Here is a 26,511-nt window from a genome sequence, read left to right as displayed (position 1 = left end):
ATCCAACTAATGTTCGTTTATACATTTTAAGAATGGCGTTTATCTTTTTTGAGAATGAGTTCTTATTTTATTTATTTGGGTCTACAACAGATGATACAAATGTTTGTGTGTGTGGAAATAACGGGGACAGAGCTGCTGTCAGACGATCAGCTGTGCGGCGTCATCACAAACGGACGTCGCTTCACGTGATGCTCCGGAGGAAAGGACGTCCCATTGCTCTTAAAACTCATTTCCCTGCTTCTCATGGTATCCTTGCGTCCCTCCGTGCTTCCCTGGTGGGAGTGACTAGACGCAGGGAAACGACGCAAGTGAGGGACGCAAGGATTCCATTTAATCGACCTGAGACGGGGCCTGTGCCTTATCTGAAACAGGAAGCTAGAACCATTTCTTAACATGACCTAATGTTGTCAGGTTATGATGAGTGTGTCAGTAGCACTGTATCAGTTTGACAGAATGCAGCTTCTGTGCGTGCACCTGTCGTCTGCTTTGATATGCTGCTGCTGCTTCAAACCTCTTCATGAAAGCTCACACTGTGTTTAATACACTTCTGTCATTCACATTTATTATTTTGTGTCTTTATTCTATTTTGCTGATAATCATGGTTCATCATTGGAACTATAGTTCCCATAATGCTTAAGGTCAGAGTTGGAAGTAACGCGTTACTGTAATAATATTACTTTTTCGGTAACGGAGTAGTGTAACGCGCTACTTTTATAATTCAGTAATCACACTACAGTTACTAACATTGCCCCGACACGCGTTACTTCGTTACTTTCTAAAATCAGTCATAATCAAACCTCAACAAACACCTGCAAAGAACACATGCTAAGGTGAAGCTAACGCACATAGCTGTTGTTTATTTATATCACACACGTAGTCTGTTCTTCTTCTCTGTTTTCCGGTTGTTGCCTGTTTTGAATGATGAATACACACTACCACCGCCTGCTGATAAGGAGAGTTATTGCCACTTACGCATGCGCAGTTCGTACGTGCTCGGCTGAAGTCTTTGCGGTGTGCTCCAGTCTGGCTCCAGTGCAACACATGGCCAACACGCAGGAGAACACGCTGACGCAACAGCGTGAGCAGAGATAGACTGCGCAAAATATACAGATAGCAGGAGACAGAGGACAGCCACGGTCAGATAGGAAAACATTCAGGAGCTATCTGGATCAGTCTTATGCGACAATGGAAACTGAACTAAAGAGAACATTTGAAACTTTAGCAGTCTGCGTGATCTGCCTGCAGGGAGGGGCGGGCCGGCCCTGTGAGTAAAGTAACGAGTAAAGTAACGGATTACTGTATGTAGAGAGTAACGAAGTAGTGTAATATATTACTTTTTTTAAAGTAATATGTAATATGTAATATATTACTTTTTTTTAGTAACGACCCCATCTCTGCTTAAGGTACAATCTTGAGCTATTGGCTGTACAGTACCAAAGGATCTTCACACAACATCATGTGATTGCTTTTCTACAGAAAACTTAAGAATGCAATGATTCTTGGTTCTGGAGCTACACAGTAGGAAGTGTCTCTTTCCATGATTTCCAGCAACTCTCTGGTGGTTTATTAATATTTACAGATGATGATGTCTTTAGAATGATTTGAGTCATGCTGGATCTAAAGATACATCTGAAATATGTGCGACTGTTATGAATTCAAAAAAGGAGTGTTACCGTTTAATCTCCCACTTTTCCTGTTGCTGCTTTTGAGAATAACTTGGTTTAAACCAAGTGTGTTGGTTGCTTTGGAAAGCGGAAACATTCTCAACAATGTTGCAAATAAACAATGGCCAGCCACTGAGTGCAGCAGTGTGACAGTAAAGCAACTCCCCATCCACACCTTGAAAGTCAGACTCCAACACCTGCTTTGTGTCCTGAGAGATGAAGCTGCATGTTGGGAGCATTGGCTTTCCTTCATTTCATGTGTGTACTGCAGAGACAGGATATATCAGGGCAGGAAGGAATGATGAAGGAAAGCCACAAATGTGGTGTGTGCTCGCTAAACGGCTTTAATGCTGGCTAAGAAGTGCCAGCAATGTGTGACCCTGACCTCTGACCTCCCTGTGAGGTCACGAAGAGCAGTGGGTTGGAGAAGAGGACAGGCACCAACACAGAGAAATGTATCTTTCCCTGGCTATTGAGCTACAGTTCTGTCTCTTGTGTTGCTCACAGAGACATGTTTGGATCCATGGTTGTTTTGGCCAGCATCACTGAGCTGAGACCACTGAGTGATTCCAGTCACCCTCTGGATCATGGAACAGAGAACTGCACACACTCACCTCATTCCTGCTCAGACGTTTCCTCAGACACATAGTGCATGAGCCCCTGGAAAATGGGAAAGAAACAGAGGAATGTGGCACTGATGGGTTCTGCAGGATCGGCTCGCCCGAGGCCCGCCTGCCCTTTTCCTTCTGAGGCAGGAATGTAGGTTAGTGAATTGATTCGCACTAATAAGGCCTGTCCAGGTCCTTATTAGTGCACGTCCGCAGAGAAGCTGGTCTGAAACAGCTTTAGTGAAGTCTGGACATGTACTTAACTCTTCAGATCTCTGTTTATTTAGAACAAATGGACTGGACTGGAGTAGTGTTCTGTTATTAAATGATATTGGTTAACCATCTGTACTATTTACAACTTTTGAGATCACAACTATATAACGGTGAACTCTTATGAAAGCAATTTTTGTGAGGTTTATTTATATATATATATATATATATATAATATGTGTGTAAAGGTTGTGGTGTTCAGTAAAAGGCTGAGCCCCGACAATGCTCGCAATGAATGAAGATATACAATTCATCCTTAGGCAATAATAAATATGTAAATGAATGGCAGTCAATTATTTATTTTTTTGACATATTTCAGTTTGGACCAAAGTGATGGACCAACTATTTTTAAATGCAGCACTAAAACCATTTAGGTTTTTATTTTTTTATTCGTCCGTGACCACGACGCCGTCTGCGATCGATTAACTTGTGGACAATGATCCCTCGCTCCCTTGCTCTGATCTCGCCTCCTTCTGGCCTGTTAAGTGGCCTGCCTCACACAGGGTGATTGGCTGTCCGCATGATGTGGCCTGCCGACATGGCCACTGTCATACAGATCATAAATCAAAGCCCTTGATTGGTCTCTGTGTGTCATTCAAACTCGGGATAACCTCAGCTCAGGTGAGGTAAAGGACTCTCTGAGTGTTTAGATAGTTAACTTAGTCTAAGTTCTCAGTGGGTCTCAAACGGTGTGGTCACCATTTATGTAAACACATATTTCCATTTGAGAGGGGAGTGATTGGTCTAATGGATAGTGAGGTGGGCTGAAGATCGGAAGGCTGTGAGTTCAAAGTGTAGTGCCCTTAGTTACTCCAGGGAGAATGTCCCTGTAATCGGTCATTATAAGTCGCTTTGGATAAAAGCGTCAGCTAAATGAAATGTAATGTGATTAGTAAAATATGCATGAATAAATAAATAAAAAGTTAACAGATAAGGTAAGATACAGTTTTAAAACGTGTTGAGAGAAAACTAGTCTTTGCTGCTACCTCAAAGAGGAGCAGGGGGAGAGGAGGGAGACAGGAGAGGCTGATTCAGGAGCACAAACACACTCACAACTATAAATGAACCAAAAATTAATTAATAAACAAGTTTCAGTGTTTTTTTCATATTGGAAATGGTATGTTATTGGTTATGGCCATGATTTTATGATTATTGAAATGTATACAGTTCTGTTTAATATAGGTGTTTCCATAGATCTAGTTTCTTTATTTTCCCCTCAAAATGCACCAGATTGATGCATTTAACTCCAAAATAAAAAATAAAATCTTGCCCCTGGACCCCCCTAGAGGATTTGAGGTCGACCCCCACTAAAAATCACATGGATAGGTTCCTAAATACATTTATAAATAGTAATCCATTTCCATATGTTCATGTGTGGGTAGATTTAAACTATAGGGCGATCACTATGGGCCCTGCCTGTACCTGTTCGCTCTGCCATCGCGTGAAGGGTCTGCTAACAAGCGACCAACAGAAAGGTTAATGTTAATGTTGTTAATGTTAATGTTGTTGCACGTCACCTCAACCCCCCCCCCCCCGCTACCACCACCCCCCCAAGTATATTTCAGATCTGTGGGAAACACTGCTATTCTTAAAACACTGTTGAATGAAACCTCTACAATGACACAGATAGCAACGGAAACTACAATAAAACACTTAACAATATTCTTATTGTTTTTGGCGAAATTGTGTGTGACCTGCAGCTGCTGTGTTGGTGATCTGAACCCAGAAAGACCATTGTTATCAATTCTAAAAGCATCAATCATAACTTTTAGTATTTAGTGCCTAATAATAATAATACATGTATTTCTATAGCGCTTGAACCCAAATACGCCTAAGTCTCTGGTTTACGTGAAGTAGTTTTCCGAGTTGTTCCTCTCCGTATTACTAAGCAACATGTGATGAGGGAGCAGACGCCTCCAGCCTCTCCGTCACCTCTCCATCAGCTCAGCACCTCATGCTGTCAGGAAAGCGCCCGCTCTGGAAACTTCCATCCTTAGGATTAAGTTGTGTTTCCTGACAGCTGTCTTCCTTATGGAAACTCACCAGGACGGACTCTAATGGAAGCCAGACGAGCTTACATTCCACAACAATAATGACCATGCTCCATTAAAAGGTCTTTACTGTACACACTTTCACACAATGGGTACAGGGTGGTTACCATGACAACTCATAAAAGTCAGTGATGTGGGCGTATCCAGGAACTACTGGATGTGTCATGCTTGTGTCACACAGTTTTGGAACGTGTGTAAAAGTTGTTTTGAAGGTTACAGTCCACATGTACTGCTCCACATCTGTTGTTTTTCATTTTAAATACAAAGACAACAAATACAAGATAATACATTTCTGATTAGGATCATAAAGGATCCTCACGTTGAGGACACCTCTCTTTAGTCATAATATGAAGCTAGCAGCTGGTAAGCTTAGCTTCGCTTAGCTTAGCATTAAGACTAGACAGGGGGCAGCTAGCTTGTATCTGTCTAAGGATCATTTGACCAGCCCCTCTAAAGATTACTATTTAACTTGATTTATCTTTCTAGTTTGTTTATTCCATACAAACATCTTTGTGTATGAACTACACGTTGTTGTTTTCAACTTAGTGATGAAAGAAAAACTCCTGCCAAGTAAAAATGCATTGAGTAACTTCCTGACACAATCATAACTAGTAATGTTTACTAATCAATGTGACGTTGTGATGATTATATACATGACTTGTTAGAGCTGCTGGTAGGCATATGTAAAACCTACGGAGAGAGCGAGCTTCCAATGAGAGTTTATGGTCCTCTTAAGTCACAGCAAAAGAGTTCAAAGTCAAGTCAGTCATTTAAAATGATATTGGTAACCATTTTAAAGCATGACATACAATGTTTTTCTGCAACCTTTGAACAATCTTTAAAATGATAACGTTTTTATTCCAAGCCTACTGATGGCAATAAGTGGTGTGTGTAACCATGATACTGTCATATTTGTTTGATTCTCCAGTTTCATTGCTACGTATGTTCATACAGTTAAACCCTTCACTTTAATATCATGCAGAATCTTTTCTGCACTTCTAAGCTATCTTCCCAACGTATCTAACTGTATTAGTTCAAGTGAAAGCTTACACTCAGACATGTCACACTTTAAAAGAGCCCTGAACCCATTCCTGTCAGGTGTATGGATGCAGGCAGTAACTTAGCAGACATGCCTGATAAGCATCACTCAGTCCTCAGCAGGGTTTGATGTGGCCGGCTGCCTTTGGTCCCTCTGTGGTCGGACTCTTGTGGGTCGGGGTCCTCTGCTCTCCTCGTCTGCCCAGACCATCGCGCCTCCTGTCTCCTCCTTGATGTGGCAGCTTTGAGTGGCCATAATAAAAAGTAAGAGATCATAACTGCAGGATGGATGTACCATGTGTTTGTTGGATCATACATGTGCCACCAAAGATCTGCTCACACTCCTTCATTTCAAGGACTGTGTGTGACCCGTTTACGCTTGGTTTTATGTTTTATTGGAGTTGTACTTTACTTACCTTTAGTATAAGATTTATATTGGAAATAAAGACCATTTAAATCGCCCATATACTGTAGCACACATGTCTATATCTGAAGGGACTGATCAAATGTCAAGCCAAACATACATTTCATGCTTTTCTCCACCTACTTTTGACAGTTTATTGTAAAGTACTTACTGACAGGCTGTGTTCTTTCATAGTAAGGTTATGGATTTATAACCCCTAAAGCTTTATTAATATCATATGATTTTGAGACATAATCAGATCACACAGTTAATCCCTAAATGTTGTTTGGATTTAAAGTTGAGAACAGTGTTTGAAAGAAACTTGAAAAAAAGGAATCAGAATATTCAATGTGACTATAAACAATACATACAGTAGTTAGACATGATTTCTTACACTGCATGAGATCATACACATTTGGCCAGAAATACTTACCACAAACGTATCTGTTAATGGAGCGATGTTTGTGATTGATACCAAAATTGTATGTGAACCACCTTTATCAATATATCATAAATAGATACTTTCTTTGTTGTCATGGTGCATTTCCCATGTTCAACGTGCACAGGGGGCTCTGCACTCTTCAGGTCTGCTGTGGATGAAGATGTGTGGGGTTGGAATGGCAAATGGAGGTGTTTGATAGGTAGGAAAGCAGCTCAGACCCTGACCACCAGTTCTGAGTGACTCACCCTCAGACAGTCCGAGGGATGGGGGGGAGTGGATGGGCTTCCCTGAAGTATTTCCATCAAGTGCCAGGTCTGGTCGTCTGGCACATTTACAGTAAATGAGGAGAGCCTGTGTGTTGCAGAATAAAACCTAGACTGGTGAAATCCCCAACTATATAAATAGCTTTTTAACATGTGCCTTCTTAACGTCTTTACCACACTGGATGCCTTTTACAGATTTCTGCCGGGAACAAAAGGCACAGTGGTGCTGGGACCAAACAGTGAGCTGAAGTTTTTAACCAACATTTCCACATCTGAGAGCTCACGTTGGCTAATGGCCACCAAGTTTCTTTTAAATGGAAACCTGTTTTGTTTAACAGTCTTGTAAAGCATAGCAATCCCTGTCAAATAAAGACTTACCATAAAGGGTTTTTTCGGTGGAAAATAAACAGTTTCACGCAAGTTTTTAAACAGAAGTTGAAGGTGCAATCCCATCTCCTGAGTGACCAAGCTAGTAAGGACGCTATCTCTGTGACTCCACTGAATGCATGTACAATTATGTACAAAACAAACCTTTTCAACTTTCATTGTCCTGGTGTATTGGAGTGTCACTCCTACTGACACTTGGTTAGGACCCATTGACCACAGTTATTTCATGTAAGTTCTTTTAGTGTTTCCCCTATATACAAATAGCGGCGGCGCATACCCCCGGGCCCCCCTAGAGGATGTGACGTCCACCCCCCAATTAAAACATGTTCATACAATACTGAATACATTTGAAGCCATTTTGACGTATATTACCTATGTCAATAAGTTTCTGTTTTTGTAGTGTATTTGTCTTTTGTAGAGATTTTTCATTTATTCTTTATATATAAAATCTCGCCTAAAATCTCGCCTAGGGCAGCAAATTGGCTAGAACCGGCCCTGGTACTAGGCCTCAAGAGCCTTTCTTGTGCTGGAAGACACACAGAAAGTAATTGGCGGGGCGCACTTCGCACACGCACACACTAAAAAATGTCACGTGCTCCGCGCTCACATTATGCTGGGCCCACGTGCCTTAGCACCGCTGCTATGACTCCATCCTAGAGGAAACACTGTCTTTACATGATTTATTATGAACATGACATTGGATTACAATTTTCAATTAAAGAGAAGTTGCAAAATAAATTGTATATGCTGTCAGTTAAAGTCATAAAGAAAAAAGTTGCAATTTTAACCATAATTCATGACTTTTATTGTAGGAGCCAAACATAAGGTTTATGTGCTTTTATTTATTATTTAGTATTTGTTACATATTATTGGTGGTGGGCGTGGATTTAGTGGTTGTTTACCCTGGCTGCACTCACCTGCTCAGCTTGGTTTTAGAAAGAGAGCGGGGAGCAGGAAGCGGAACTTCCTGTTGACCGCACATTTAAAACCGCAATCCTGCATCCATTTTCCATCGCAATATCTTTAACTATCAATGGCCTCCTTCATCGCACGCATTTGTTTGGACTGCCTGTAGTCACAATACAGGGGTAATAGGAATGATGCCAGAAAATGGCAGTCGTTGCATCTCTAGCAGGTGACAAGTACACAATGCCAGCACATTCTGTAAGGTAACCCATCGAATGTCATCGATGGTATGTATTAGAGTTTAATTTCCCCATGTGACACAAACTGCCAGAGGCGCGGGAAGGTATTTTGAGTGGGGGTGCTGAGGTGCTGGACTCCAGTGAACACTATTACGGGCACTATAGAGCACGCACAAAAGCACTCCCCACACGCAAACACACTACACCCGCGACTGTAACAATGAAGGCTCGATTTTGTTTTAGCTGTTTTAACTTTTAAATGCACCGTAAGGCGACCTTGGGTGTCCTGAAAGGCGCCTCGAAATAAAACGTATTATTATTATAATCAGCTCACGGCATATACGCAGGGGTAAAGTGCTATTTTTTGCGAGTGTGGAGCGGACCTCACCTCCTCCGGGAAGATTTTCTTTAAATATTGAAGTTAAAAGCATCAATCTGGTGCACTTTGAGAGCAACATTAAGAGATCTATGGATACCTCTCTCAACACCCAGATGAAACACAACTGTAAGCAGATGTTCTTTTTCTTTATGGATATTTTACAAATCACTCCCCTTTCAAACTGTATTCTTGTTTTACTGCCATATAGTATTTCATAACTGTTTTTCTTGTATTCTCTTATTTTTTTTATAACTATAATGATCATATGAAGGTGTGCCGCGGAAATAATCTTTTGAATAATTTGTGACCAAACCGTTTGAGACCCACTGAGATAACTTAGACTAAAGTTAACTATCTAAACCCTCACAGAGTCCTTTAGCTCACCTGAGCCTCTCAGTCTGAGAGGAGAGCTCTCCTCCAGCTTGTTGTGGAACAAACAGCTCCGTATGTCCGTTAGTGCAGCTAGCTAACCAGATGCTAACAACACGGTCCCTGCTGCTGGCACCGGTCTCTCTCTCTCTCTCTCTCTCTCTCTCTCTCTCTCTCTCTCTCTCTCTCTCTCACGCACTAAATGCGCTATACACACACACACACACACACTTTTATTTCCATGCAACTTTCTGATTGGTCTGGTGTCTTGCCTCTGTTGCATTCACTGAACACTGGAAATTACAGTCCTGCCGTCCTCTCTAATATCATGATGAGGTTCACGTAAAGCACGGTTACTGTATTATATTATTGAGGTAGAATTGTCCGGGGCTAACAATGTGGAATTTATTGGCTACATATTACACAGATTATGCACAGCGGGAGCAGCAATAACCGTCAAATAATAATTCAGACAGGGGAGCTCCGCACCCCCTGCCCGCCGCTAGGGGGTGCTGCAGCGCCCTCAGCACCCCCCTTCCCGCGCCCATGCAAACTGCGGTCTACACTGAAAATCCTGGGTTTGATCAACTCTTTTGTCCATGCAAAATGTGACGCTCTTCTAGGGTTGCCAACCGTCCCGTATTAGCCGGGACGCCCCGTATTTGAGCCAAAAGGTGCGTGTCCCGTACTGTTTGTCCCGGACTCCGGTGTAAAGGGAACAATAAAAAATATGTTTCTGTTTGCGTGCAATGCAGTGTGTCTGGCTGCGTGCTTGTGTGTTTGTGTGCTGTATGGGAAGGGCGCTATGACCGCTCAGTTGACAGGGCAGGCACAATGCTCGCACAATGCTCGCACAATGCTCGGACGTGTGTGTGAGATTTTCTCCGGTAGGTCGCGGGCGCGGCATCATTGTTTGTGTGGCATGTCAGCCTGTTCAGTCGTGTGGGGAAATGAGCGCTGCCGGTGGAGGAGGTGATAATGAAAGAGGAGAAGAGAGAGAGGATGTGGTTCTGGGCCCTGACCCTTCTAAAAAGAAAAAACGTGTGTCTTACAACAAACAGTGGGAGAAAAACACAGTTGGGTAAAGCCCCTGAGTGGAGATCTGTCTCGGGTCTTCTGCGTGTGTGTGTGTGTGTGTGTGTGTGTGTGTGTGTGTGTGTGTGTGTGTGTGTGTGTGTGTGTGTGTGTGTGTGTGTGTGTGTGTGTGTGTGTGTGTGTGTGTGTGTGTGTGTGTGTGTGTGTGTGTGCGTGTGTGTGTGTGTGTGCGTGTGTGTGTGTGTGTGTGTGTGTCAGTCAGCTGATTGATGGGGAAATGGTTGGTTGAAGGATAACTACGTATAATAATGATGTACCGTGCATGTTCACATCATGTATGCTTTGCATTACTTAATACCATTTTTCAAATATTTATTTTTTAACATTTTGGACAAAATAGCCAATTGTACATCGAGGTGCCCAGATGTCCCTATAGTGCCCACCTATCCGATTTGAACATGCTGATGTACAATGTGATGTAGTAGCCTAATGCAGGTGTAAGACCATTGTGTTTGTATTGTGTTATAGGTATGCATAGTTTTCTATGCATTTTGAGGGTTTTGGGGGGTTTGACCCTCAAAAACATTTTCGAACCCTAGGGGCTGGCTCCCCCAAAATAATTAAATAACATAACCCTAACCCTAAAACCGAAATAAAGTAACAAAAAATAGTAACTAAATCCGCCAGAAACTCGGAAATCTTCGCACGCACGCGCGCACTTCTCCATTTCTGGAAGTTGGCAAACCTACGCTCTTCACACCTCCTCTTTATACACCCTCCTTCATACGAGCAATGCCTCTATTGCCCTGCATGTCCAACACTGTCACTGTTGAGCGGAGTGCTATAGTCTGATGCACTAGTGACCTAGCTGCTGTTTCTATAGTTGTTAGGTCCTTTGATACAGTTCTACAATCCCATCTTCTAAATAAACCTTCTTCTAACCAGATGTTGCTAAATGACATTCACTTTGCCACTTTATACTAGCAGGTTTTAAAACCCTGGAACAACCACTATGAAGCTGCTGACAGTCTGGCTCTCTTTGTGGCTTACATGTGATGTAACTGATGTAAGTATTCCTGAACTAAGGCAATCTCATGTTTATGTTCTGAGAGTCCCACAGAAAACAAAAGTGAGCGCATGTCTGCCGCTCCGGTTCATCGGGCGGAGGATGTGGTCGTCTCCCCTCTGTGTTCAGCGTCTGCCGTCATTGCCACGGTGACGGGAATGACTGGGAGGAATATGTCCAGACAGAGTGGGAGGCTGGAGCCCCTTCCACCCAAACAAACACACACACACACACACACACACACACACACACACACACACACACACACACACACACACACACACACACACACACACACACACACACACACACACTGTGCTGCTCCTCTCAGATACTCGCTAACCCTCAGGCATCTTATCACCCGTCATATGACACACACACGTTCCTGCTGAGGTCCCGATTTTCTGACTGGCCTTGCACTGCTTAGTGTTTGTGAAACATACAACCACATTCATTATGAATTCATTTGTGATAAGCCAATTTATTTCCAACCAAAAATGAGACAAATTCATAAGGAGTTCTTTTTTTTGTCACATTTACAGTGGTACCGAAAATCCCTCTCTGCTGCTCCGTTTTTGATCATTCAATTACATCTGTCTCTTGGAGACAGATGTCTGAGGTTCGACAATCGGCCTGACCCTCCTTTCGAGTACCTTGGAGTAAACTTTCCCGGGGAGGCTGAGTAGTGTGATGCCTCTGTAATTGGCACACACCCTCTGATCCCCCTTTTTAAAAAAGGGGAACCACCACCCCGGTCTGCCACTCCTTCGGTACTATTTCCGACTTCCACGCAACGTTGATGAGACGTGTCAACCATGACAGTCCCTCAACACCCAGAGCCTTCAGCATTTCTGGGCGGATAACATCCACCCCCGGGGCTTTGCCACTGTGGAGTTGTTTGACGACCTCAGTGACCTCCCCCCGGGAGATTGGTGTTGATCCCCCGTCATACTCCAGCTCTGCCTCTAACATAGAGGGCGGAGTTGTCGGGTTCAGGAGTTCCTCAAAGTGTTCCTTCCAACGCTCTAACACTCCATCAGTTGAGGTGAACAGCGTCCCATCCTTACTGTACACAGCTTGGATGGTTCCCTGCTTCCCCCTCCTGAGGTGTCGGATAGTTTTCCAGAACAACTTTGGTGCCGCCCGAAAGTCCTTCTCCATGTCTTCTCCGAACTTCTCCCACACCCGCTGCTTTGCCTCGGCCACGGATGAGGCTGCTGCCCTTCGGGCCTGTCGGTACCTTGCAACTGCCTCGGGAGTCCCCCGGGATAACAAATCCCTGAAGGCCTCCTTCTTCAGTCGGACGGCTTCCCTGACCACCGGTGTCCACCAGGAGGTTCGAGGGTTACCGCCCCTTGAGGCACCTAGGACCTTGAGACCACAGCTCCCTGCCGCGGCTTCGGCAATAGAGGCTTTGAACACCGACCACTCTGGTTCAATGTCCCCAACCTCCACAGGAATGCCCGAAAAGCTCCGCCGGAGGTGTGAGTTGAAGGCCTCCTGAACTTGGGCCTCCTCCAGACGTTCCCAGTTCACCAGAACTACACGTTTGGGCTTACCAGGTCTAGCCAGAGGCTTCCCCCGCCACTCGACCCAACTCACCACCAGATGGTGAACAGTTAACAACTCCGCCCCTCTCTTTACCCGAGTGTCCAAAACATACGGCCTCAGGTCCGATGATACGATAACGAAATCGATCATGGACCTTCTGCCTAGGGTGCTCTGGTACCACGTACACTTATGAGCATCCTTATGTTCGAACATGGTGTTTGTATCTATTGTAAGTCGCTTTGGATAAAAGCGTCAGCTAAATGCAATGTAATGTAATGTAATGTAATGTTTGTTATGGCCAATCCATGACTAGCACAGAAGTCCAGTAACAAACCACCACTCCGGTTCAGATCAGGGGGGCCGTTCCTCCCAATCACGCCCCTCCAAGTGTCTCCATCATTGCCCACATGTGTGTTGAAGTCTCCCAGCAAGATTAAAGAGTCCCCTTCAGGAGCCCCATACAGGACTCTTTCCAGGGTCTCCAAGAAGGCCGTATACTCTGAACTGCTGTTGGGTGCATAAGCACACACAACAGTCAGAGTTCCCCCCCCCCATAACCCGCAGGCGTAGGGAGGCGACCCTCTCGTCCACTGGGGTAAACTCCAACAACGAAGCACCTAACCGGGGACTTGTGAGTATCCCCACACCCGCCCGGCGCCTCACACCTTGAGCAACTCCGGAGAAGAATAGAGTCCAACCCCTATCCAGAAGTAAGGTTCCAGAGCCGACACTGTGCGTAGAGGTGAGCCCCACCAGATCCAACTGGTACCGCTCCACCTCCCGCACAAGCTCCGGCTCCTTCCCCCCAGAGAGGTGACGTTCCACGTCCCCAAAGCCAGCTTCTGTCGCCCGGGTCTGGTCCGTCGAGACCCTCCGCTTTCACTGCCACCCTTCTGGCAGCGCACCCGACCCCATCGCTGTTTCCCGTAGGTGGTGGGCCCGCGGGACGGAGAAGCGGAGGTGTTGCCCACGTTGCCTTTTCGGGCTGGGCCCGGCCGGGCTCCGTGGCAAGCCCGGCCACCAGACGCTCGCCGACAAGTCCTTCTTCTGGGCCTGGCTCCAGAAGGGGATCCCGGGCTTCCTCCGGGCCGGGTATCCTCACTTCTTGGTTTTTCTTTCATGAGGTCTTTTGAACCAATCTTAGTCTGGCCCCTTGCCTGAGACCAATTTGCCATGGGAGACCCTACCAGGAACACAAGGTTCCAGACAACACAGCCCCCAGGTTCATCAGGGCACACAAACCTCTCTACCACGGTAAGGTGCTGGTTCTTCAGAGAGGATGAGTTCCATTATTTTCCAAAATTCTTCATATTCACTATGCAGTGTATACTGTTTTTCTATTCTGCAATCTGACTCCAGATCTTCTCTGTGGGAGATGTAATACATTCATTCATTTCATGATACATTAAGGCTCATAACTCAAGAAGGGAAGGTTCTAAAAGCAGATTCAGAAACAATGCTTCTTCAGGACAGGGTCCGAAGATCCCATAATATGCAGAGCTCCCCTAAGGCTGTATGTATTCTGCTCATTGGTGCATGCTCCCAAACAGATTTACAATTACAAATGTTTAACTACTTCACAAAGTAAACCTGAAGATTTTCCAGCAGGTCTTGGTCGTCAAAACACACTTGAAATGTAAAGTCAGCACTTTTAGTTTTAAACCATAATCTTTTCACACTGGACCTGGACAGGGAATTTGAAATATGTGCAGTACGGGTGGACTCTGCTACTTGGAAAAGGGTTTTATAAAGAGTTCATTTGCATAATGTGAATACAGTAGTTGTCCATAAAAAGTATTTTAACTTTTAACTTGTTGTTATTGTTTGAATTCAAACCAGAATAAAAATCAAAACTATAAAACAGTATTCACTATGACCACCAACATCCTAATCATGGGATCTGAGTTGAAGCTGAATGTATATTCTTCCAGTTCACTTGAGTTGACTAAATGCTGCTCACATACAGTGTAGCACTGGAGTGAATGACAAAGTGGACTCCTTGATCCAGCCCTCCCCCTCTTGTGAAGTGATAATGGAGATAATGAGAGTACACTGTGTCTTGGCAGCGTGTCGGCCCCCCCCTCGCTGTCAGACCTGTCAACAGAAGCTCCAGCAGCTCCATGTCGGATCAAGGCTCAGCGCGGAACCAGCTGACGGCAACACAACATGAGTGTGCACCGTGCTGTCAACCGTGGGGGGGGTTTGGTTGAAATGGTCGCAGCTGTTTAGGCGTTCCCTTCCTCCCGATATGAGAGGACAGGATAGTGCAGGACCAGGCCTCGTGCCTCTGTGTCAAACTTCTTACATCTGCATTATCTTAGATAATAACTGGGGACTCAGTGTCGGAACACTGTTTAAGTAAAAGCCCTGCATTTCAAAAGTAAAAAGTACAACAATATTAGCATCCAAATATATCCATCCAATTAAAGTAACACAACTAAAGAAGAAGAATTTGAGGATGAAACTCTCTTTATTGGTCAGACATATATGCACACTGCACACACAGTGCAATTTGTTCTCTGCTTTATACCCATCCTAGTACTCGGACTAGTGGGGAGTGAGGGGTGTCCAGTGCCTTGCTAAAGGGCACCACGGCAGGGCCCAGGAGGTGAGCTGGGTCCTCTCCAAGTACCAGTCCACACTCCATATGTATGTCTGTTCGGGGACTTGAACCCTACAGCTCACAGTCCAAGCCCCTACTGACTGAGCCACTGCCAGACAAAAACATGTGTATTTGATTAATATTTTACATTAAATGTTTACTTTAGTTATATTATATATATATATATATATATATATATGTCTGTATGCATATCCCTGTAAAGACATAACCAGGGTCAACAGAGATTTGAACTCAAAGTCCAGAGTGCTGACCATTACACCATGGAACCTTACAAAAGCAGTGTCATGCAGAATGACTGATTTTCTACTTCATGTATTACAGACTACAGGTGAATGATGGCCCATGGCTAACTCTTTATTTGGTGTTTTATTTGCAGTATCTATCAAAACATCAATGACTGATCGTAAAATAACTCTTCATTCCTTATCTTAATCGCTGTAAACCCGACCTGAGAGCCCGCTGTAACCTGGCGGGGCCTCAGAGTTACTACATCAGTAGAAGTGATGGAGATAATGAAGAACATATACTCAAGTACTGCACTGAAGAATCATTATTGTGAGGTGTGTAGTATTCCACTACATTGTGGATGCCAATATTGTATTTGTATTGCACTTCCTTTATCTGACAGCTTTAGTTATAGAGTCAGATTATAATACAACATATAATAAACTAATCAGAAAACATGAACATATATGACATGATATCCAGCAGCAGTATATAAAGTAATGTAAATGAGCTCCACCTTTGTGATGAACACATTACTGCATCAATAATCAGAAACAGTCAATATATGATGCTTAGTGAGCACTTTTACTTTGTACTTAAGTATATTTTGATGCCAATATGTTTTTATTTTTACTTAAAGGTCCCCTATCATGCAAAATGCACTTTTGTATGTCTTTTATACATAAAGATGTGTCCCCGGTGTCAGGAGACTCACAAAGTGTCAGAAAACAAAACCCTCTCTCTTTTCCTCCGTACCCACGTCTCTAAAAACGGGGCTACAACGGAGCTGATCCAGATGTGCTGCCGATATGACATAATATCAGAAATGTGGGCTGGCTTTAGACCCACGGCCCAATCAGAAACGTTGCTATCAGGAACAATGCACAACGTGTTTGGACGTAATATGGTCTGTGTTTACATTAGCAAGCATCGCTAACACTCAGAGCTAACCTGCACTGGAGAGAGTATGTGTAAAAAGGCCAGATATAAAAGATTCTCCCACAAGAGAGAAAAGCATCTGAGCTCCATCCTGTTTCAGAAATAACCCTTGATGTGGTTTGGAAGAATAATAAAATAATATGGCAGCATTTAGCTGGGAATCTGCATCTCTCTGCTGTAACCCTGCGTACCCCAAAGGGGGCGTGGTCCCGTAGCTACAGACCCAGAATCAGCACTGGGCTGAAATAGAGGGGTATGAGGCATGGCTACAATGGGTGATCTGTTTGGTATGTTGAGCAAAAGACTTCAAAGACATGTGTTGGATAGATATGGCCCTATAATATATTGTTCACATATAGCATAATAGGTGAGCTTTAAGTAAGATTTTGAGACCTATGTTTTTACAATTTGACATTCATCCTTAAGATGAACTTCTGCACTTCTTCCATCACTACCCGTCAGGGACAGTGCTCCTGGAAGTGGAAAGTCCCCGTTACACTACAGACCATTAACACTCATATCAGCGGGATCATCAGGGGGCGTTTAACCACAGGGAGGATTGAAGTGATCTGTTGATGTTTCTTTAATCCTAGTAACCATGAGAAATAGCATGTGTCTGTCAGAGTGTATCAAGCCTATCCAATGAGCTGCTGTCTTCTATTGGGTAATGAACCCACGTTCCTCCATCTCCTAAAAGAGCAGCTTATGCTTCAGATGGATGGCTTTAGAGCTAATGTGTTTCTTTACAAGGCCACACTTATGCAAACGTCTCGTACACATCCAGGTCAGCTGAATAGGAAATAGATTTGTCTCTCAATGTTCTGTTTACCACATGTCTGTTTCTCTGTATATTTAGAACACCAAGTGCTCTGAGTGTTTACATCCTGTGCAAACACAGAGAACCCCTTAACTTCCCACTTGTAATAGTCAGGATCACATTTAAGTTTGAATTAAAGCTGCATACATGTATTTATTTATTCTGAAACTGGATGTGTAGTGTGTTGTTCATGCTAACCCACTCATTGTATTTCAGCCCTCAGGCCTTCAACACGATCTTAAAGAAGGCCCAGGGCCAAGAAACACCAATCGTGCTCGATCTTCCATCTTTAAAAGGCCTGAGGCCAGAGTGCCTCGTCAATGTGTGGTGTGCATTACTAAATAGTATGTTGTAGTTATGTCTCAGCACGTGTTAGTGTTGTATCTCAGAGTGAACAGCCCCAACAAACAGATTAGCCACCTGCACTCTACACAGCTGTCAAGACTCACACAGCAAACAGTCAAACATAATATCACTAAGTATTAGCACCCATATTTGTGTCAGATATTAAAGGAGAGCACATGTGTGCCATATCAGGAGGCCAGAAACATTCCAGATGAATCCATATGTTGCTCAGTAGCTGCTGCAGATGACTACTTAGCAGCCAGTTTGGACACTAACAAGTCACCTTTATAGAGTGCTAATGTGTCCGTGGTGTGTCCAAAGAATGTGGCAAACACTCATGATTCTATATACTAATCACCTGTACACCCTGTGCTGCCTCTTCACGTAAGAACAAATGCATTCAAACTCCGACCTCTGACCTGTTGTTGGCGTAGGACCTGTATCGTGTTCTCCATTGGCATCACACCCAGCATTAATGTGATGTTGTTCTGTCTGCAGGTCACACCCCCCCCCTGCCCTCTGGTGGTCAAGATGGGCCATGCTTACGCTGGAATGGGAAAGGTGAGTGCGTATGATGGAACCAAACACACTCACACACATCCAATAGTTCTGTAATCTCCACCAGAACCCACAGTTCAAACCCCAGTCTTTACGATGAACCCTGAACCTCAGCATTAGCTGTTATTCCTTATGTCCATGTCGCTTCATATTCAAAAGACTTACAGCAGATCATTCTGCTTCTTTGGCAAGCAAGCGATATATGTCCTGTTCCTTTAAGCACTTGGGATGCGAGCAGACTTTTTAAACTCGTTATGAAAAGAGTCTGCGGCAACTACTGACATTTTCAGACAAGTCTACACATTCAGACTTCCACCCTCAGCAGCTCAGATGGCAGGCTCACACTCACATTGGTCTAGATTCCAGCCATGCAAATCAAACATGTGATATTATCACCACGGCTTTGACTGGTCTGCGGTTCAAAAGGCAGGCGAGACGTTGGAAAACCTAAACCCGTTTGTTCTAGTTTCCACAGACGGGAGCACATCTTTAAAATCAGTCATGATGGCCGAATCACAGCTTCAGGATCAGTGTGGGCTGCTGGGTAACGCTCGCTGAGAGGACGTGCTATCTGGTGACACAGAGGCAGAGGAGCACACACACACCACTGATAAGGAGAACAATCCACAACCTGTTTTACTGTTGAGGTTTTTTCATGCACATTTTAAAGATTGCACGTTATAACATGATTGCTGCAACAATGCTGTCTATCATCTCAGTTGATTACATACGAAGAGAACAGTGTGGATGATTTGTTTCCACAAATGGGTTCAGCTGTAGATTCATCTCGTTCATTTATTATCCACAACACGCATTGTCCTCAGTGTCTCGCCCTCCACGTCTTCTGATTCTCAGAGGGAGACACGTACTATGTGTCTGTCCCTCGTCTGTCTGCATGGGCTTGGTTTCCTGTGCAGAAGCCAGACATGCTATAGAATTTCCCCCCAGGCCCGGCGGGACTTGGCAGGCCCTGGTGGAGCAGGACCTCGTTTAACCCTCAGACCTCACAGAGCTATGAGAACGGACAGCACCATGTGGGAGGGGGGGGGGGTCATCGCTGCTTCTTTTCTTTTGACACAAACTTGTAACGCTTATAGTGAGTGATTCAAAGGAAATGAATTAGCATTTCTAGCCTGCTATTTCCACACTAGGCCTCACATATACAGTATAACCAGGGCTGGAAGGGTTACTTTAAAAATGTATTCTGTTATCATTACTAATTACCTGTTCCAAATGTTATCAGTAACCTGATTTATTTCCGTTACAAATGCAATGAAAATAAATACAAGAGCAAAGATATCAATAAAACTAATCCTACAGAACAGCAAAGCTTACAGAGAAGAGATAACAACAAACACTATATGCTCTTTTTAGGTTTTTAGTGACACTTTAATCCTGCTAGTAACCCCCAATGTTTGGATGTCAATGTAATGGAATACTTTCTTGCTGTATCCTGATTACATAATTACATACAGGTAATCCGTTATCCCCCCAAGCCTATATATTATTATGATCTTAAAAGTTCTATAGCATAAAAATCGTATTCATTACCATTTTAAATGTCATCATTATAATAATTAAAGCAAAACTTTTAAACTCAAATAAATGATAATAAAAATGTATATTTAAAATATAAAGTAATAAAACACACCCTCCCACATTTTGATATACAGTTACAGGTTTTACTACAACAGCCATACAGGGTTGGATATGACGAAGCAGCAACCATGAGGTGTTGCCAACAACTGCAGTTCATAATAATAATAATACATGAGACTTGTATAGCGCTTTTCAGGAAACTCAAAGACGCTTTGACAGAGAATTAAAAAAAAATACAAAAAGAGATAAACAAAACAGAAAATAGGGGGGGGGGTGGTCAGCATGAAATGCATTCAACTGATGTTGAAATTCATCAAATCTTAATTCCCTCTTTGTGATAACTGAACATTTGTTTTTAAAACTCACATATTTTATTTATATTGAGTGTTAAATGTAACTAGGGGTGTGAACACCTTTAGTGACATATATTGCCGTCCATGGATGTATAATGAGACCTGGATACAGCGTTGGAGTCGGACCCCCGTTATTTCCTATTAAAGTCACTAAAAGCACATGAAGCCGAACATTTACTGACATTCGTAAAGTGCCTGGATGATCCGGGTTCTTGGCCCAAAGAACTCTTGAGTTTTCCTTAAATTCCTAATACTGGCTATAAAAGTACAGTTTTTATGTTTCACACAAAAAAAGTGGTAATTATTAAATACAGCTTCTCCATAGCACTTTCAGTAGAAGAGTACTTTAACCCATTGTTCTCATTATGTGAGTTTAAACCACGTAAGCGTCTGCACACTGACCTGTTTTTCCACCAGGCGCTGTTTCACCTTTCAGCTATTTACTTTCTGTTTACATCGTTATGGTTTGTTTGGTTTGTTTGGGAATTGCGTGATACTTTAGAGCCATTATGAGCAGTGTGAGTCACTTCCCTTTAACAGTGCACTCTGTTAACTCAGCCTCATGCTTAAGTCTCTGTTAGCTACACTCACAGTGCAACAACTGTTAGATGGAAATGATGATGGACAACAGGGGTGTCACTATATACTGCATTTTAAATGTGGATATTTAAAAGATAATGAGTAGCATATTATGAACATATTGGGCATTGGTGGCGAAGTGGATAGGGACTGGCCTTGGCAACTGAAAGGTCACCAGTTCAAGTCCCGGCAAGACCAAGTGCTACCGAGGTGTCACCGAGCAAGCCACCGCTTCCCACACTGCTCCCCGGGTGACGTTCAACATGGCAGCACACTGCTCCTAACACTAGGATGGGTCAAATGCAGAGAAACAATTTCCCCACGAGGGATTAATAAAAGTCCATCTAATCTTAATCTTAATATTATGCCAAATGTGACATTTGTTTTGAGACCTTTAGGGTGCGTTCACACCTGCCTTGTATAGTCCGGTTGAATCGAACCCTGGTGCCTTTAGCCGCTTGGTGTGGTTCATTTGGGTCGGTGTGAACGCAGTCCGAGACCTCTTAAGTGAACTAAACAAACGTACTCTGGTCCGCTAAAATAGGTGGTCTCGGAGCGCTTGCTTGCGAACTCTGGAGCGGTTCATTGCTGGTGTGAACGCAGTCCGCACCAAAACATAGGAAGCGCAGTATTTACGTGTCACAAGAACGCGGATATCTTCAAAATCTTTAGCGAAAGAGTCTTTCAAGACTTCCGCGGTTGTTTAGTTAAAGAGTGAAGCAGAATTAAGTGTTGAACAGTGTCGTGTAAAGTAAACATTCTCCGTCAGCTACATAAAAGTAAGAACACCTGTCGTCGGTGAAACACCCCTCCTCTGCAGAACGTCTCTCATGGATAAGCAGGAAAAGAACACCGACAGGCTGATCAGGAGCCCGACGTGAAGCGGAGGGATCTAGATCGGCATGAAGGTGTTCTTTTCCCCATAATGACCGCGCTGCTGCACATTATGCCGCTTATTACATGGCCACATTCCCAACAAAGTAACGACATGACTCACAATATTAATTGAAATGCTTTTGTGGATTTAGAAAATTATTTTATTGATTTAAAAAATAGTTGTAGCCTATGTATTTAAATGTACATGCATCCGCTAAGAAAAATAGTCCGTTGTTACTGTTTGAACTAACGTAGCAACGGCAGGAACTGCTTCGATAGCGTTTTTGAGGAGCTTTTTGATTACAGATTTGAAAATCGTTGCTTGCTTTAAAAGTAGCACAATTCATTATGTCAAACCTTGGGAAGTATCTAGATATCCCTGCCATAATGCCAAAGTAACTGGCAACTGAATATGTGTCGCCGTCTGACCTATGTCTGGACCGCTGCGTAAAAAGGAGGGTTTCTACCCGTTACTTCTCCGCTGTTTTCTTGTCGCTCTTGTCTTGTCAGTTAGTTTCAGCCAAACTGTATACAGTTAAATCGAACGGACCGATGCTCCATGGCGGAGGCTCCGCTAGAAATTGCCGGGATTTGCGTTTGTACCCCCTTAATGTCTGACCAATGGTTGAACAGCATTTCCGAGCACATGACTTGTGTTTAAAGTTTATAGTCCCTTTGAGTTTTTGCCAGTGTGAACGCAAACCGAACCTTCTGAAAAATGAAACAATGTAACAAACTGTGGTCTGGTGCGCACCAGAGAGCGGACTATTAGGTGTGAACACACCCTTAATCTCAGAATTCAGATTTTTATCTCAGAATTATTTTTCTCAGAACATATTAAATTAGATTAAATTATAACTTTAATGTCAGAACTCAAATGTTTTAATTTAGTTTTGGTCAGACCTAAAACATGTGGAAGAGTATAGCTCTTCTGTAATTCTGTAAATAATACAGCTCCTCTTAAATCGTGTAAGTGTATTTCAAGGTTCTTTATTTGTCAAACAAACATAGCTACAGTGTAGTTATGTCGCTGACAATCTTGTGTCACAGGCTTCTCCGACAGTGCAACACAAAACACAGATACATAGAAAAATATAGTGCAAGTAAATAGTAAATACATTTACATTTTCATTCATTTAACAAAGTGACACATTAATTTGACTAAAGGAAAAACATTTTAAAATGTAATAGTGAGATCATTTTGTTATGGTAAATTGTTACAACCATGATTATCGTGGAGTGAAAATCTGATACCGTTGTAAAGCCATGACTACAGTCCGCGCTGGTGTTTCATCAGTCTTTCACCACACAGGTTGTGTGCAGGACATGGTGGGTTTTAGTGGCATTTAAAGTACATTTTGGTTATTACTCTTTTTTGGCTCTGTAATACTGTTAGACTGCATGTTACCACGTCACATAATAAAGAGATTGTTAAATTATTATTCAAAGACAACAACCGTGTTTACGATGTTAATGCTGTACTCTCATCTGACACTTTGAGAGATGAAAGATATGTAATAGTGTGCCGCCTGAGCTCACTTGACAAATTAATGGGTTTAGTTGCAGTGGAACAGCTTTTATGTGGGTTCCATCAATGTTTGTTCTTGTCACCCATTAAAGGGACCCCCCTGTTTATTGGGCCACACAAACCATCACAGTCACCCTCTCCTCTATTAATGTTTTTTAAAAATACTTTGTTTTGGGACCGTTCACACTCTTACTCAGTTTGGCGTTAATTGTTTTCCTACTATGTTTTCTTGTTCAGCTTTTAGTGAGGGTTCATTTATCAACGCTCCAAGGCATTATTTTCGTGTGAAAGATCACTAAACCATTTTAAACACATCATTTAACTTTTTTCTAAGACTTCACACTTGTCACTTGATCAAAATGTCTTAATTTCCATTTGTTCTTTACATTCCATGCTTTATTGTTCAGTGATACACAGTATGATTTTAACCTAATTTAAGTTAGTAGTCATTTTGTTGTGTGTCAAGCAATGATAGCAGACTTTGAACCTTTGGACTGCTATGCAGTGTACTTGTCTTTGGTATGGACATACTGTATCTTGCTATATATTAGCATTTTAGGCAGACTAGTGCACAATTTACACAACTAGAAAGGTGATGAAGCGTAGTTGTACAGTGGCGGACAGGTGCAAATGTGTTCCAATGCCACCAAACATTTCCACACAATGCAGATATAAAAAACGAATGTGCCTAAACAAATGAAGAAACATCTTCACCAACTTGCACACATTTTATTAAATGATGCATATACTTAATGCTGCATATACTAAATTGTGCCAGAAGTTCAAAACACAATAGAAACCAGGGGACACTCAAAGTTCCTCACACAGCTGGGACCGGAGCGCTTGGTGACGTTTGGGGATGATACAGTTCCCCAACTGTCTGTCTGTTTGAAAAGACTATGTTAGCTAGCTAGCTTAAAGCAGATCTGCAATTATACCGGAAGGAATCATGTGATCACATTTTTAAAATAAGCCGATATTCATATTCTGTACAAACTGTAAAGTCCACTGAGACAAATGTCAAATGTGTGATATTGGGCTATATAAATACACTTTGATTGATTGATACAATATGTGAGGTAAGTTTCCAACAACAGAGACAGTTGTCTAACTTTATTAGATTCATTTGACAAATATGACATGTGGGATACCTCAAGGCTCCATCTTGGGGCCTCTTCTCTTTAACATCTACATGCTACCACTGGCTCAGATAATGAAAAACAACAAAATAAGTTACCATAGCTATGCAGATGACACACACATTTACGTAACCATTTCACCAGGAGACTATGCTCCAATTCAAACACTGAGTAAGTGCATTGAACAAATCAATGACTGGATGTGTCAGAACTTTCTCCAATTAAACAAAGATAAAACTGAGGTAATGGTTTTTGGAGCCAAGGCAGAACGTATAAAAGTTAGCGCTGAGCTTCAGTCTGCAATGTTCAAACCAACAGATAAAGCCAGAAATCTAGGTGTAGTCATGGACTCTGACCTGAGTTTCAACAGTCACATTACAACAGTGACTAAATCAGCCTACTATCACCTAAAGAACATATCTAGGATTAAAAGACTAATGTCACAGCAGGATTTGGAAAAACGTGTCCATGGTTTTATCTTCCGTAGACTCGACTACTGCAATGGTGTCTTCACAGGTCTCACTAAAAAATCTATTAGAAAGCTGCAGCTGATTCAGAACGCCGCTGCTCGAGTCCTCACTAACACTAAGAAAGTGGATCACATCACTCCAGTTCTGAAGTCTTTACACTGGCTTCCTGTGTGTCAAAGAATAGATTTCAAAATACTGCTGCTGGTTTATAAAGCACTGAATGGTTTAGGCCCAAAATACATTTCTGACCTCCTGCTAAATTATGAACCATCCAGATCTCTCAGGTTTTCAGGGACTGGTCAGCTTTCTGTCCCCAGAGTCAGAACTAAACATGGAGAAGCAGCGTTCAGTTATTATGCTCCAAATATCTGGAACAAACTCCCAGAAACCTGCAGGTCCGCTACAACTCTTACTACATTTAAATCCAGGCTGTATATAAATAAACTTTCCTTGCCTTGCCTTGCCTTTATAATCCTGAACGTCATCAAGCACCCCGGTCCCAGCTGTGTGCAGGTTGTGTTTTGACCTTCTTGCATGTATTTTGGCACATTTGTTTTTTATATTTGCATCTGAAGTGGCAGCGTGTTTCTTGTTTTGTTCTTGTTGTTTTGGGTTGTTTTAGCATGTTTGCACACTGGCCACCGTAATCATCAGACAACCACAAATACATTTCTACTCAACTTTAGAGTGAGTTGATGACCTTTAAACACGCTAAGTTCACTTGAACTTTAGTAAAGCAAAACAGGGTGACAGGTTGAAACCTCAGAGGGATACTCTGTTTCCTGGTTCCTCTATCTGGTTTCTCTTTTTCATGATCTGTTCCCACCACAGTGTAGCACTGGGATGAAACCAGTGAGCGTGGTGGTGATGAGTGAATGGAAGCTCTGGACTGTATCATTATGCATCTTAGATATGGAGTTCTGACAGTGTGCCATACATAAAGCTGATGAATGAGTAGGTCTGCAAAGAAGCCCCTCTTTCCATGACATGATGGAATATATCTCACAAATCTGTGCATCAACAAAGACGAAGAAACGAGCATCGCCTACAGAGATATAAAGGGGAAGACATCAGAACCAATGATAGGGGGAGAAATAAATAAATGAGGGTATGGGAGGCTACTACTCAGGAGAGTTGTTTCCGTCCCAGGTATTAGTGTCACACCTCATTGTTACATAGTTATCTAAAAAGTGATGGTGAAAATCACCTTTTGGTTTTATTTAATGGCCGTGTTTTGTGTTCCCATAGCGTCATTTCCCCCCCGCCTGTGTGTACAGTGCACAGTGTAATCACTCGCTGGTGTAAGGTGACGTAGTTCAAAGCGGCCCCTGGCAATATTTCCATCCAGGGACCCTCCATCATCCCAGCAGTGTGAAATTCCTGTGGGATTCAAGTGGCCACCACCAGCTATGACGGAAAGTTGTTTAATTAGCCCGCTCACTAACATGGGGGGGGGGGTCTCTCCCACAGATCAAAGTGGAGACCCCGCAGGACTTCCAGGATATCACCAGTGTTGTGGCTCTGGCAGGGACCTACGCCACCACCGAGCCCTTCGTCCACTCCAAGTATGACATCCGCATCCAGAAGATCGGAAACAACTACAAGGCCTACATGTAAGAAGTGTCCCCCCCCCCCCCCCGACTTTATGTCAGCTCAATAACCAGATATTAACTGATACATTACAGATACCTTAAGCTGCCTATAGCGTGAATACTTTAATTTGTTTAATGATAAACCCCTTCCATAGTTATGCAGACAATGTCTTGTGTGCTGTTAAGTCACACTTACA

At 43.0% G+C, this 26,511-nt stretch overlaps 1 protein-coding gene across 3 annotated transcripts in view; it reads left to right on the top strand.

The window, feature by feature from the left end:
• syn3 (synapsin III) overlaps positions 1–26,511 on the top strand; it is a 185,821-nt gene that overhangs the window by 142,897 nt on the left and 16,413 nt on the right. For all 3 annotated transcript variants that reach the window (XM_071201829.1, XM_034112441.2, XM_071201830.1), the window contains exons 7-8: positions 18,119–18,181; positions 26,193–26,335. In XM_071201829.1, the coding sequence (XP_071057930.1) occupies positions 18,119–18,181; positions 26,193–26,335 (206 nt within the window). The remainder of the gene's footprint in view (positions 1–18,118; positions 18,182–26,192; positions 26,336–26,511) is intronic.

The sequence above is a fragment of the Pseudochaenichthys georgianus genome, chromosome 23 (assembly GCF_902827115.2).
Source record: "Pseudochaenichthys georgianus chromosome 23, fPseGeo1.2, whole genome shotgun sequence".
Taxonomy (NCBI): domain Eukaryota; kingdom Metazoa; phylum Chordata; class Actinopteri; order Perciformes; family Channichthyidae; genus Pseudochaenichthys; species Pseudochaenichthys georgianus.
This window is presented reverse-complemented; position numbering and strand designations above follow the sequence as displayed.